The 13353-nt window shown below is 27.7% G+C and overlaps 1 protein-coding gene across 6 annotated transcripts in view; it reads right to left on the reverse strand.

The window, feature by feature from the left end:
• Window positions 1–12939, reverse strand: part of LOC129959982 (nephrocystin-1-like) — a 55276-nt gene extending 42337 nt beyond the window's left edge. For 5 of the 6 annotated variants that reach the window (XM_056072942.1, XM_056072941.1, XM_056072940.1 and 2 more), the window contains exons 1-7: window positions 12782–12909; window positions 11093–11210; window positions 9981–10076; window positions 8140–8234; window positions 3845–3914; window positions 725–755; window positions 611–635 (exon numbers count right to left, since the gene is read on the reverse strand). In XM_056072942.1, the coding sequence (XP_055928917.1) occupies window positions 611–635; window positions 725–755; window positions 3845–3914; window positions 8140–8234; window positions 9981–10028 (269 nt within the window). In that variant the 5' untranslated portion in view covers window positions 10029–10076; window positions 11093–11210; window positions 12782–12909. Of the gene's footprint in view, window positions 1–610; window positions 636–724; window positions 756–3844; window positions 3915–8139; window positions 8235–9980; window positions 10077–11092; window positions 11211–12781 lie in introns of all 6 variants that reach the window. The other variant, XM_056072939.1, reaches the window with a different exon arrangement.
• Window positions 12940–13353: the final 414 nt, after the last annotated feature.

A 13353-nucleotide genomic window follows, 5' to 3' on the forward strand; every position in this document is an offset into this window, starting at 1 on the left:
ATTATTCATTATATAAATATATTCATTCGAATGTTAGAACAAGAGTCATTCAAATTCATATTTGTAAATAAGTTATATATCACTTGGTCACCAATGAATATTTCGGTATAATTTTTTTATTTAAATAAATAATTTTTTGACTTGAAAAGAAAAAAAATATATATAATATCTTCCCGAAGTTTTAATATTTTACAATCTGAAACATAAAAAAAAATAATCGATATATTTTCTCCTCATTAAGTAAGCTTTAATGCTCGGTTATAATTTCGACTCTGTAACTGACAATGAATTACAATTGCCGCCACGATTTGCGTGTTTACAAACTTTGTTAGAGAAACAGGATAAGATAAGAGTATTTTTAGTCGCTATATCAGCAATAATTCACGCGACAAGAATGTTTAGACTATTGCAGGCAATTGTTTTGTCCTAAAATGCTCAGGTATGCACACTAGTTTTTGCAGAATACGGCTGTTCTGAGGTGTTAGCAGAGAGGGAAATTTATTTTCTCGATAATTCTCATATAATACAAGCAAGGTTAAGATCAAAATTTCAAAGCTAAATTTATTTAATTAGAAAAGGAAGTAAACCACAAAATGTTTTTCGTACTCACTTTTCAGTTTCCAATCCCAGTGTACCTAAATAAATCAAGAGTGATATAATAAATACAAAGTAAAAAATATAAATACAAGATAGGTAAATGAAAAAACAAAACAAAAAAACTTACCATCAGTTTTTGATTTTACATGATCAGGAATCTAAAAATTTGAAAGAGGTTAATATACATTATCTGGAGTTCAAACCATACTTTGCAATAAAAGTTTTAATAATTAACAGAAAAATATACTTGACCCCAATAAAACAATAACTAGTTGTTTAATTTTTTTAATTACTCTCCAAATTGTCACTTAAATTTTAAATTAAAGAGCTTTTCTTAGTTATACATTGGTTTAACAAAATCAGAAAAACTTCTAATACATATAACGAAAATTTTGAAGCCTGATATACTATATGAATTCAAAATTTAAATCACTTGAATCACTTTGTAGGTTATGATACTCACAAAAGCTAGGCATGTTTAAAATAACATACATCGATCAATGTACAGGGTGCGACATAAATTCGCTTAGTCTTCAAAAATTCATAATAAAAGAAATGCATGGGGAAAAAAAAAACTGGTTTTCATGAATATGATGAGGGACATTGGATTCTTCTCTATGTACAGTAGAATGATTACAAAAGTAGCCGAAAGTAGGTGCATATACGTTACACTGAGATGGTTTACGCAGATCGGGTTAGCAATTGCTATCGAAAACTTTGAACTAAAAAGTGAAACTTACAAAAAAACAATCATTTTAACAGTTAACACGAGGAAAACAAAACATTCAGGAGACAAAATTCTTTTTCGATGTAAGTAATCGAGTTCCCTGATGAAATTTATCTTCGAATGCGTTAGCAACTGCGAAACACGGGGTCTCTTAACGAGATACCGTTCAATAACTGCAATTGATCGAAAACTTGCTCGATAACTAATTTTTGAGCGAAAGATTTAAACGAATGAAGAAGAAAAAACGTAAATTTCCGTCCACATCACGCAACAGCTGTTATAAAACCTAGAATCTTTTGCACAGATTTTGTTTTCTATGTTCTTTTTATTGCTAATCAGAAAATCCTTACGTTTACTATATCAAGCTTTGTTAGCTAAATTATCTAACCAAAAACGACAATTCCACAGTAATTACTTTACGGAAATATCGGAGTTAGAATAAGATGCGAAAAGATCCACTGACTGTTAAAAACTTCGATTAATAATAGCCAAATTTGACGAAACAGGCTCGTTTTGGAAGTGGAAGAAAACCATTTTCCGCAAGAGCAATAGAGAAGATTGTGCTTCAGATGGAAGAAAACAAAACTTCCATCGTACAGGCTAGTACCAGCGTCCGTCGTGTTGCAGAAGAATTAGATATGATCCGTCGAACCGACCAGAAGATCATAATGGAGTATCTCGGGTATTATTCGCACAAACTTCAACTTATGCAGAGGCTGCTTCCACATGATTTCGAGATTCAAGACCATTTCTCACTTCAATTCCTTTCTGGCTTTCGAGATTAATTATAAATGCATTGAAATATAAAATCAGATATAATAAAAGCTAGTTTATTAAATTGTATGAATTACTAATATATTAAATGAAAACAATTCTTAATGTGAAAAAACAAGCTGTGAAAGTAATTCTTTTTTATCAACAGAATTAGTTGGTGTAAAATTTAAATTTTATATTAAATACATTAATATTTTATTTGAAAGTTCATAAGTAATTTGAGAAGTAAACAATTTTATGTTAACTTATAAAATACATGTATTACCTGTCACTATAATAAAAAAAATCATCAAAAGCTTTAAAAAGTATTAGATTAATTTAATTTTAAGCTTTAAAAAATACTTTCAGGGAAAAAACAAAACGATTTTTAATAGAATAAAAACGAAAATCTCCATTAAAACAAGAAAAACTAACAATCATATCCCAATATATATATCTAATAAATTTACATTATGATTTAAATGTTATTAAATGATCAATAAGATATAGAGGACCTTAAGATTTTCTACCATGCCGTTTCTTTTATTCACACAGGAAATAAATAAATAATTTTTAATTTTATGCAAGGTAAATGTCTTAATATTAATAATCAGTTATTTTTAAGTGAATTTAAAATATACCTAAACATCAAGGAAGAAAGCGGGATTCTGCTCATGGCAGCCAATCATCCTACCCGTGTGAGGTCACAAATAAGTTGTGAGGCCTTGTTTTACGAAGGTTGTAACAAAGCGCACTTTCATTTGGGCAGTTCGGTTACTCGCAACCGCCGAATTTGTGAACCAGAAAATCTGTGTTCTGCCTTACAGGTTCCATTGCAGTCACTAAAAGTAATGGTGTGGTGTTGGTTTACTTTATCATTTGTTTTCAGCCCGTATTTCTTCGAGGTATTAAGTGCTAAAGGTTCAATAACATGCTCGATCACCGGGTTACGATATGCATTGTTGTTACAGAATAAAACTGTTCCGGATCTGCAATTATGTCAGTGCCTTTCATGCACAATTGTTTTAAAGATGGAGTTCCTTCACACATTAGATTTGTGTTAAAAACGTTCTCAAAAATCACAGATGATTGTGTCATCAAACGCCACATCTCTGATCTGTGGCCTCTCCGGTCCCCAAACTACAATGCATACGACTTTTAGTTTTGGGGACATTTGAAACAGCTAGTATGTCATAATAATACAAGAACTTTACCCGATCTTAAAGACAGGATTTAAGACATGTTCGTAGCATTTTCAAGAACACACATTGGTCAACTGTGGAATATGCTATTTTATATGATAGCTGATATGAAGTCAAATTCTTGAACCTGTTTTATTAAATTTGTAAACCATCGTAAATGTGTTTGAAATGTAGAATTCATTAAAATACGTTTTCTGGCAACGAAATTTTGAACTATTTTTTTATTTGTTCAAACAAATTCCCATTCTTTAACGTTTCCAATTCATTCCCATGTCTTACAAAAAATTTCATAACTTTCTGAACAATAGTTACGTCTGTAGACAACTTTAAAATAGAGTCATTTAATTATAGACACCCCGTATAACTAAACATTTCTCTTCACACAATGGATATTTATTCACAGTTATTTATTAAAAAGAGAATAACACAATAATTATTTAATATTATAAAATACAATTTATAACTTAAAACAAAAATTTGTTCAACAAAAAGTAATTTTAAAATTTTTGAGCAAAATTAATTTTTAAGATAACTAAACGAATCATGAATTATTGTAAATATATACTTTAAGGAAAGTAGAAGGAACTAAGCCAGTTTCTCCTTTATCATTTTTTGCTTCCCACCAACCACTATCCCTAAAAAAATAACAAATAGCATTAAATTGTTGTTAATGAATTAAAAATAAGAATATACTAATAACTGTAAAAGGTAAAGCAAACAATAGAAGCGGGCAATCTCATTTGAAAATGTTGAATATATATTCAACGTTACAAAATACATTAATATCGACTGTGTTCTTTATAAAAGAGTATTAAAAAAAAACAATATAAAAAGTCATTCTTGCACCTTAAAACTTATTAAAGTGCTTATATTTATCTACACTTACATAAGGAAGTGATTGTGAGCGCATGCAGTGTTCAGAAAAATGTATCGCATTTACAGCCATGAAATTTGGCGTATAGATAGACGTAATGGTGACTCCATGCATCTCCAAGCCCGAATTGTGAAATTTAATGAACAAATTTTTTATTTAATATATTGTGCAATTTTGTCATGTTATTACTAATAGTTGGAAGATGAGGGGGGGGGGGAATATTGTTTCATAATAGTCAGCTTTCCCTAAACACTTTTCAACTGAAACTGAAATTCCTGCATCCGTCATTTTCGTTATCTTTTTCAATTTTTTTTTTTTTTGAGTTTTTTATAAACAGAGGTCCGTCAATTTAAACTCAAATTATACTGTTTTAAAACAAGAACGGCGGAAACCCCCTTCCTCCCCTTGATTTTTCATTAATTATTTCTTCGATAAATTCAAATTTATTTTTTCGTTGCAAAACAATGGAAACAAAAGGAGACCTTTTCTGCTAGCAAGGTCATGCAATATTCCGTTTTCCTAGCAGAGAAGAGGAGGGGAGGAATTGATGACGTTCATGGTCAACCATGGATTTACGCTGCAGAAGGAGTTACAAAAAAATTTGTGTATTGTCAGGATCTTCATTGAGTACTGTCGAGCGTAAAGATTCAAAGTACAGATACTAGTAGATGTAATAAGCAGGAAAACGATAAACATCATTCTACTGTTTGAGAACATTTTTTTATGAGACTATGAGAATATTTTTAAAAACCAAATATAACTAATAGGAACACGGGGTCGTATAAAAAGTTAGAATCTTTAAGATTTTCAGAAATACAATTATTGATTAAAGCAATATAAAATATAATTTTTCTCATAATTGAAAGAATTTTTCCAAATGGAATTATATGCCTATCTTTAACGGATTAGAAATTAGAGACTGGGCTACGATATCAGTGGACATTCTGAATAAGTATTAAATATAAAAAGATATAAAATATTAAAAATAAAACTATATATAAAAAGAAATCTCTTTTGATCCATAATTAAAATAAAAGATTTTGAACAAAAACCATTGAAACAAAATAAATTTGAAAGTTTGCTGAACATGATTTGTGCATTTCATTATTTTTATTGGAGCTGATGCTACATTCATTGTTAAGACATTTATTTTCAAGATGTATAGTCAAATTTTATCTTAAAAAATTTGCACTTTTTAAAACCTTTAGAGGGAGGAAAAAAAGAGCCGATATTAAAGTAGTATTTTTATAGCAGAACTATATGTTACGATGAAATTCATTAAGATGGGCAAACATTATCAATTTCATATAAATATACAAAGGTTATAAACTTCTAGGAGGGGTAGGAAACATTTAGACGACTCCGAATCCCATAGTAATGCCAAGTCGGAAATACTTGCCAGTCACGGTAGATGACATTGCACATGGTGAGATTCCAGACATTTCCTAACAGAATCTTCAATCAAGCATTCCATATGAAGATTCAATGATATCACAACTATCTAAGCAAGTAGAGCAAGATCATAAAAAATGACACAGCAATGACGCCCCTGCTGACGTCAGTAGACACAAAATTTAAATCCAATATGCATAGTTCATTTGTAGAAAAACCCCATTTTTTTTCTTCTCTCCCGTATGGATATCAGTAATTTTATCCATGACATCAAGACTTTATTACTTTTTAATTAAAAGAAAATAATTTAACTTTCACTTGCTTGTTGTCATTCTTCTTTTGATAGAAGACAAATATGAATGGAATTAATATACCCCAGTAAGATTTTTAACGTCCTTCCAGTCAAAAAGTTGAGTCGACTGTGAAGGTGTTTTTCACAACCTTGACATAAACTATGCATTTCATATTTTAATTTTAGGTAACTCTCGCATCATTGTCACGTCATTGGTTAATGATCTTGTTCTGTTCAATGTGGACAGTTATGACATCTCTGGTTATGGTCACTGGACGCCGAAATGAAGATTCTCTTAGGAAAGGCTTGGGAATCTTCCACACGTGCAGTGGCGTATAACCGTGTCTGGCAAATTTTTCGACCAGCATTACTAAATGATTCTGAGTCGTTTAGTTATGCTATAACCCTTCTAGAAGTTTCAAATCTCGATGTTGAGACACCTTGTAGAATATCACTAGTAACTGATGAACATTTTTTTTTTCAAACATTGAAACAAAATTATTTAAAATATTTTTTTAGGCAAGTTTTAATGCATGTATAAAATAACTTTATTAAATAACAGTTAGCTGTACTAAAAAACATTACACCATCATTTCATTAATGTTTCGATTCCTTGAAGAATAATTAAAAGGGTTAAGGACACAAGTAAACAAATCTTGGATATAAAAATCTGCAACTTTTATAAACTATGTACACAAAATTCCCATTTCTTTATACAAATTTTGTTATCTAATTCTTTCAATGGTTGTGTTTTCTCACTCATAGATTTTTGCAACATATTTGCTTTCGTTAGTAAATAAAAATTCTCCGGTTTATTCAGCTTGTTCAGTCAATACACTATTGCTAACATCAAAGTTCAGCAATATCCTTTTCTAAGAAATATTTCTGTTTTCATAAAGATATCAAGAAATTGAATTCTAACTTTATTGATGACATTAGGAGCAATTTCTTTAACACTCTGTTCCTCCAAAAATAGGCGATATTGTGAAGGGGCTGATGTTGCTGATATTCTCAATTATTTAGTAATGCTTACTGCTTTAATTTTATTTTTACCAGCCTTCAAACATTCAGTGTATTTATTCACTTTTGAAAATTCATAGTGAATTAAATGCACATTCTCCTGGAATATTGTAAAAAAGCAGTAAAACCTTTGCATAAAAATTAAGAGCAATAAAAATACTTAAATAATTCATCAATAACAATTTTGAGATATAATACAAACATGTTCTTTAAAAATGCAATAATGTGCAGAAAAGAAATAATGGGCTGAAAAACAAATTCACATTATTACCATGAATATCTAGATATCCCTGAAAAAGTATCATTTTTTTCCCTATCTAAACAAGTAAAAGGAGACAAAAGGGGGGGGGGGCAAGTCAATAAAAGGAATATATTTTCCCAACAAAATCAATATTTCCCTAAACTGAGGGAAACCCTTTTACTTCAAGCTTACAGGCATTCCATCGAAGATGAAAGATCAGAAAATGCAAGGAAAAATATATTCATGTAATATTTAACAGATTAACATTTCAGAAAATTCTGCCCATCATTACCCTTTAGGAATAAAAATCAGTATCTGGATTAAAAAAAAAAAGAACTTTTAAGGCCCTTTTATAATACCATTAAAAATAAGCAATTTTTCAGGACTTTTAATGATGACACACAACATGAGATCCTAATTTAAAAGCTTTGATGAAAAGGCTTTTCATACATTATTCATATGATGTCTACAAGATTTTAAAAGTTTGTTAGCAATAATACCCTGAAAGAAATGTTGAAACCAAAAAGTGAATAACACTAAATAAATGAAAAGCTTCACTGAGACACAGATATATATAGTATGTTAAAGAAAAAAAAAGAATACAATTCTGTTTTAGGATTAATTATTTATAAAATCATATTAAAATCAAACAAAAAAAAAACTCTAAATTTTCTTCAAATATAGAACATTTTCTTTGAAATTCATTAATTTTAACATGCAAATAATGTTGTTTTGATAATATTTTGCTTAAAAAGAAATTATATATGATTACAAGATAGCACTTTGTTTCTTCATACCCCTTATTTGCAAGTTTAAAGAGTCTGATAAAAAATATTTTTCCTGCTCTTTTTCTTTTTTTACAGTAATGATCTAGAAAGTTTTAAACAAAATTTCATTCCAGAACTATTATTTACATTTATATTAAATTACAGCTCTATCAAACCTCTTGATTCCAACGGTATATATAAAAATTCTTTTAAAAAATACAAAATTCAGTACATTATTTAATCAACAAAAGAACAAGGGAGATTAAACAAGTACCTGATTCCAGTCACAGTTAACAATTCACCTTGTTGAAATGATAAATCATGTGTCTGCTCAGCTCTAAAATCATGCAGAGCCACACATACAAAAGTCTACAAAGATATTTGCAAAAACTAAAGATATAAATGCAAAATATGTCAAATAAAATTAAAGCAAACTCTTAATTATTCACATAGGCAAATTATGCTAACTTCTCTTTTCTATCAAATAATAAACATACATAATACATACATGAAAAGAACATTTTGCTAAAAAAAGTATTGCAAGCATTTTGCAATACTTTCGTAGTATCGCAAGCATTTTGCAATACTACGAAAAGAATAATGAAATAAATAGAAATAGAAATAATTTTTAAAGGAAAATCAGAAAACAAAAATCAAAGTATAGAATTACTTCACTTATTAGATACATATTTCTAATTAAAAAATTTCAACCAATCAGTTTTGAAATGAAAAAGTTTCCTATGCATTAAAGATTAATCAGGTATCAGGGAAATTAATATTTTCATGGTTTCAAAATTAATCTCTAATCTATAATCAAATCTTTAAATTCTATAAACAAATTTTAAAAATTCCTCTTATCTGAGATTATATATTTAAAGTACATAGAAAATAAAGGAATTATTATTAAAACATTGATAGGAATAGAAAAAAAATCAATATAATATTTAAGTTTAGAAAAAAAATCCAAGTTCAGTTTGCTACACCATGAATACAACTGAAATTAGTCACTACCAGTATGTTTAAAATCAGTTCAAATTTCACTTAATTTTTTTAAATTAATTTTGCGGAGTGAAAGATATTAAAGTGTTTTGAAAAAATTCATTAAATTAAAATGTGATGAAGCATATACCTCATGAGCCATTCATTTCAATGCCACACAAATATTTTTTATAAATAAGTTAATTTTCCATTAAAAAAACAAGAGTTCAGGATCTGCTATTTAATTTTAAAAGGAAGTAAAGCTATGCTGAATTAAAACTTAATAGATAAATAATTAATATATTTTAAAACTTAATGCATTCATTAACAACAACATCCAAAAGAGAAAAAGTAGATACCTTTATCACTTTATCTACCTCAATTACTTTTAACTGAAAGTCAAATAATATAGCCATAGAATATTTGCATTATCTCCAAAACAAGTATTCTTTATGATTGATTAAGAAACATAAAAAAAAGGATATCAATTGATTCATTATTTTTTAATTACATAAATATTTATCATTATAGTTAAATGAATACAGTCTTCAATTATTCTCCTCTTTTAAGCCTTGCTAATTAAGGATTACCATTGAATATTCAAATAAAATTAAATTTGAAGTCTAATTTAATTTTTTTTAAAATGGCAAGATATAAGATTCAAAAGTGAAAAACTATTTGTTACTTATTTAAAACATTTAATCTAAAAAAGTCAAAATTTTTATACATTAGTTTTCACATTTAAGATTCAGATTTTAGTCAATTAATGACAACTACATAATGCTGTTTATGGCTACTATTTAAACAAGCAAAAATAATTAAGAACATGGTTAAGCTTAATGATTCAAAGTAATTATACATTTCTATAAGATACAGCAAATAATTCAAATACCATTTTTTTTAAATAAATAAATAAAAAAAACTATTCAAGAGCTTTCAAAGTTTAGGGAGAGATATTTTTGTGTTTCCTGTAAAGTTTTCTTTTTATTTTAAACATTTCTATTGATACCAGTTGTTCAAAAAAAGAAGGAGTTCTACTCTTCTAAAAAAAACCCAAAAAAACAATGAACATTTTTATATTGACTCAGAAATGAAAATGAATAATTTATATGGTAATATTATTTAGTGAATGCTTACCATATTTTGTAAATCATCATCTTTGCTGTCACTATCTTCATCAGTCATATTTCACAATTTATCAAAGGAAGCAATTGATCAGCAGTCTTCAATTATCTAAACAAAAATAGTTAGCCAGAGGTTGTCCATATAAATTAAATTTTATGAGAAAATATAATAATGTAATCCACAAACTTAGAAATTACTAATCATTTTTATGTCATTTCAAAGATTTAATTGCTTGATGCTTCCTTACATACCATATAATCTAAAAATAATAATTAATATCGTATTTTAAAAAAACAGAAAGCGGTAAACTAAAAAGTTAATTAACTAAAATTAAAAGAACCAGCAAAATTTTTTACTAGATAAAAGAAAGTGAGTCATAGGATTTTTTTTTATAAACATAAAAAAAATACTTCTTTCCTCTCAGATTATATAACAACATTAAAAATGAGCATAAATCTTATCACAAAACTGCAAATTAAAAACTGTAACAGAAATTCTGAAATTTCACGCTTTTCAGTAAATTGCACATAATATTTAGTTTCTCATAAACTAATTATCTATATAACATAAATAGTGAGCAACAAGATATTTTATTGAGCATAAAAACTGGATATTGAGCATATTAAGCTGGTTTGAAATTACCAAGCACTTAAGTAAAAAAAAAACTAAAAAAAAACTTTTATTTATACAGACAGATTTATTTATACAGACTTATATTTAAATACAAAGCCAAATGTAAATATATTTTATACAAACATTTTTTTTATTAATGAAGCATTGTAATTGAACAAAAGAAAAACAATATTCAATAATAATTATCAACTTGTATTTTATATCCATTAACATAATTCATAATACATTTATAATTATAGTTAAAAACATATTACAAATCAATATTTATTATGATTGGCAGAAGTCTGATGAATAAATGACATCATTTAAATAAGAAAATCATTGTTTTGGTAATTACCTAAATATAAATCAGCTTTGTTAAGTACAATCTGAGCTAATATATAAAATAAGAAGAAGAGAAAAGGTTATTACTGTCAGTATAAGACAATACTGGTAATTAAATCTGAAGGGCAAATGAGGAGTTATTAAAATCCAATAAAAATAATACCTACATATCATAACAGATCCCATGATTTTATCATGGAGTGACCAAGATATATGACTAAAGTAGTTGCTTTATGTATAATGGGCTTGACACCCTAGGTATACTCTTCAGGTCATCAAGTAAACCTAGGGAAAGGTATAATAATTAAGCACAATGAACAAAGAGAAAAATAATATATTAAACTGCTTACTAAAAATAGAAAAATTAAATTTTTGAACACAATTTACAATTTTATTATATTAAAGCTGTATAATTTAAATGATTTTACCAATGCTTTAGTGCATATAAGTAAAAAGTTTCAGAATATGAACACTTAAAATTCCTGGCACATAATTCTTTAACAATAGCCAATCTTCCTGTAAAGTTTCAGATTATTTCAGAAAAATATTAGCATTGTGATAAATTTAATTTGTTTGTAGAGGACAGAGTAGAGGCTCAAAGATCTACAGATATTCTATTGTATTGATCTAATTAGAATGTAAAAACATAGCTTAATTATTCAGCAAAAATTATTATGTTTTAGCGTTTTATAAACAATTTTCCTTAATTGGGAAAGAGTAAAAAATTAATATAACTCTAAAAAAATTATTTATTCAGTCCAAGGTCATATTAATAAGATATCTCTAATACGATTCTGTGCAAAATGAAGCTATTCATTTCGAAAATAAAATAATAATAATTTTTTTTTTCTTTTTCCTTTTGGCATTTGATACCAAAATTTTATTTGATTGAAATGTAACAAAAAAAAATAATATAATGAAACAAATAAATTTTCAATAATATGTATTGCTAAAATCCAATTTACTCAACATTCATTTAGTTGAAATTCTTTTTAATGTTTTCATTAAAAAAAATCATCAAATTTGTTGCCTCAGAGATTTTTAATGAGAAAAAATATTTGCTAACCATTTTCCCTATGGGCAGCATAAATAATATACAAGCAGAATTTTTATCTTTATACATGGGCTGGTACAACTGCTGTACTAATAAACAACATTTTATTTCCATTCTCCTCCTCTTATTTAACTCATTTATATTTTCTCTAATCATCTAGGCAGTTATTTTATTTCTCTATTCCCTTTTATGTTCCTATGTGCGATGGATAGATTTTTTACAGACAAGCTTTGTATTTGGGAGGAAGACCAAGAATTTATCATTTAATACTAGCAAAAGAGGAAAACTCTTTCCCATTTGTTCCTCAAAATAATTTTATGATAACAATCTAACTTTATTGTAATATTATGCTTACAAAATATTCAATAACTATTAATTTGTTACTGTTATTTTGAATAAACATTTAATAATCACATACTTTTCACAAAAATATTTTTGTATATTTTAAATTATTTAAAATGCGTGAATTCGAAATCCTAAAGCATACATTGTTTATTATGCAACTTTAAAATAAAAAGCATGGAAGAATATCTAACATGCATAAAAAAAAATGACTTTCAGCTATAAATTTTTTTTTTTCTGTTTATAACAGAGCATATACTTATGTCATAAAGATTAAGGAGATAAATACTTGAAGATACATTATATTCAAGCGACGATTAACAACTGCTCCGCTATTCTGAACAAACATTTAAATATATCTTGAAGCTATAAATATGAAATCCAAAAATATAAAGAATGGTAAATTGATAACAAAATTTATAATTCTATCATTGAAAACATTTGAGAAAAGCACTGTTACCATAAAGGAAAGATACACACATTTATACTCGGTTTAAATCAAACGCCTTTCTTTATGCTATCCAGACTACTTTATCGGTTACCATAGCAACTTATTGAACTTGGATGCAAACAGCGTAGGAAATAACGACTCTGTTTTCGCTCTGTCCTGGCGAAGCGCCTATATCAGAAGCTCGGAATTAGTGCAACCTAACGCTGATTGGATGGTCATAGACGGCAACCATAGAAGGTAGGCAAGCTATCGCTCGCTTTGTTTACTACTTGGCGATAACCCTTGGCGACCATTCAGATCTTCGTAAGTACCCCCAATAAATTACACGTGCAACTTATGTGACGCCCACTTCTACAGAAAACAATATTTAAATGTCCATTTATGACGTGTAAAAAAAGAATCTGCTAACTAACGATCTAAAAACATTTCGTGTATCTACTGAGAAATGAAATTTTCTTTAAAAAATACGTCCAAACACCTAGTTACAAGTCATAACATTCATAATGACAGTAAATTGCCAGTTCAGGACCAAAAACAAAATTGCATTGAAAGATATTTTCCATTTAAGACCACATTTGTGG

The sequence above is a fragment of the Argiope bruennichi genome, chromosome X2 (assembly GCF_947563725.1).
Source record: "Argiope bruennichi chromosome X2, qqArgBrue1.1, whole genome shotgun sequence".
Classification (NCBI taxonomy): Eukaryota; Metazoa; Arthropoda; class Arachnida; order Araneae; family Araneidae; genus Argiope; species Argiope bruennichi.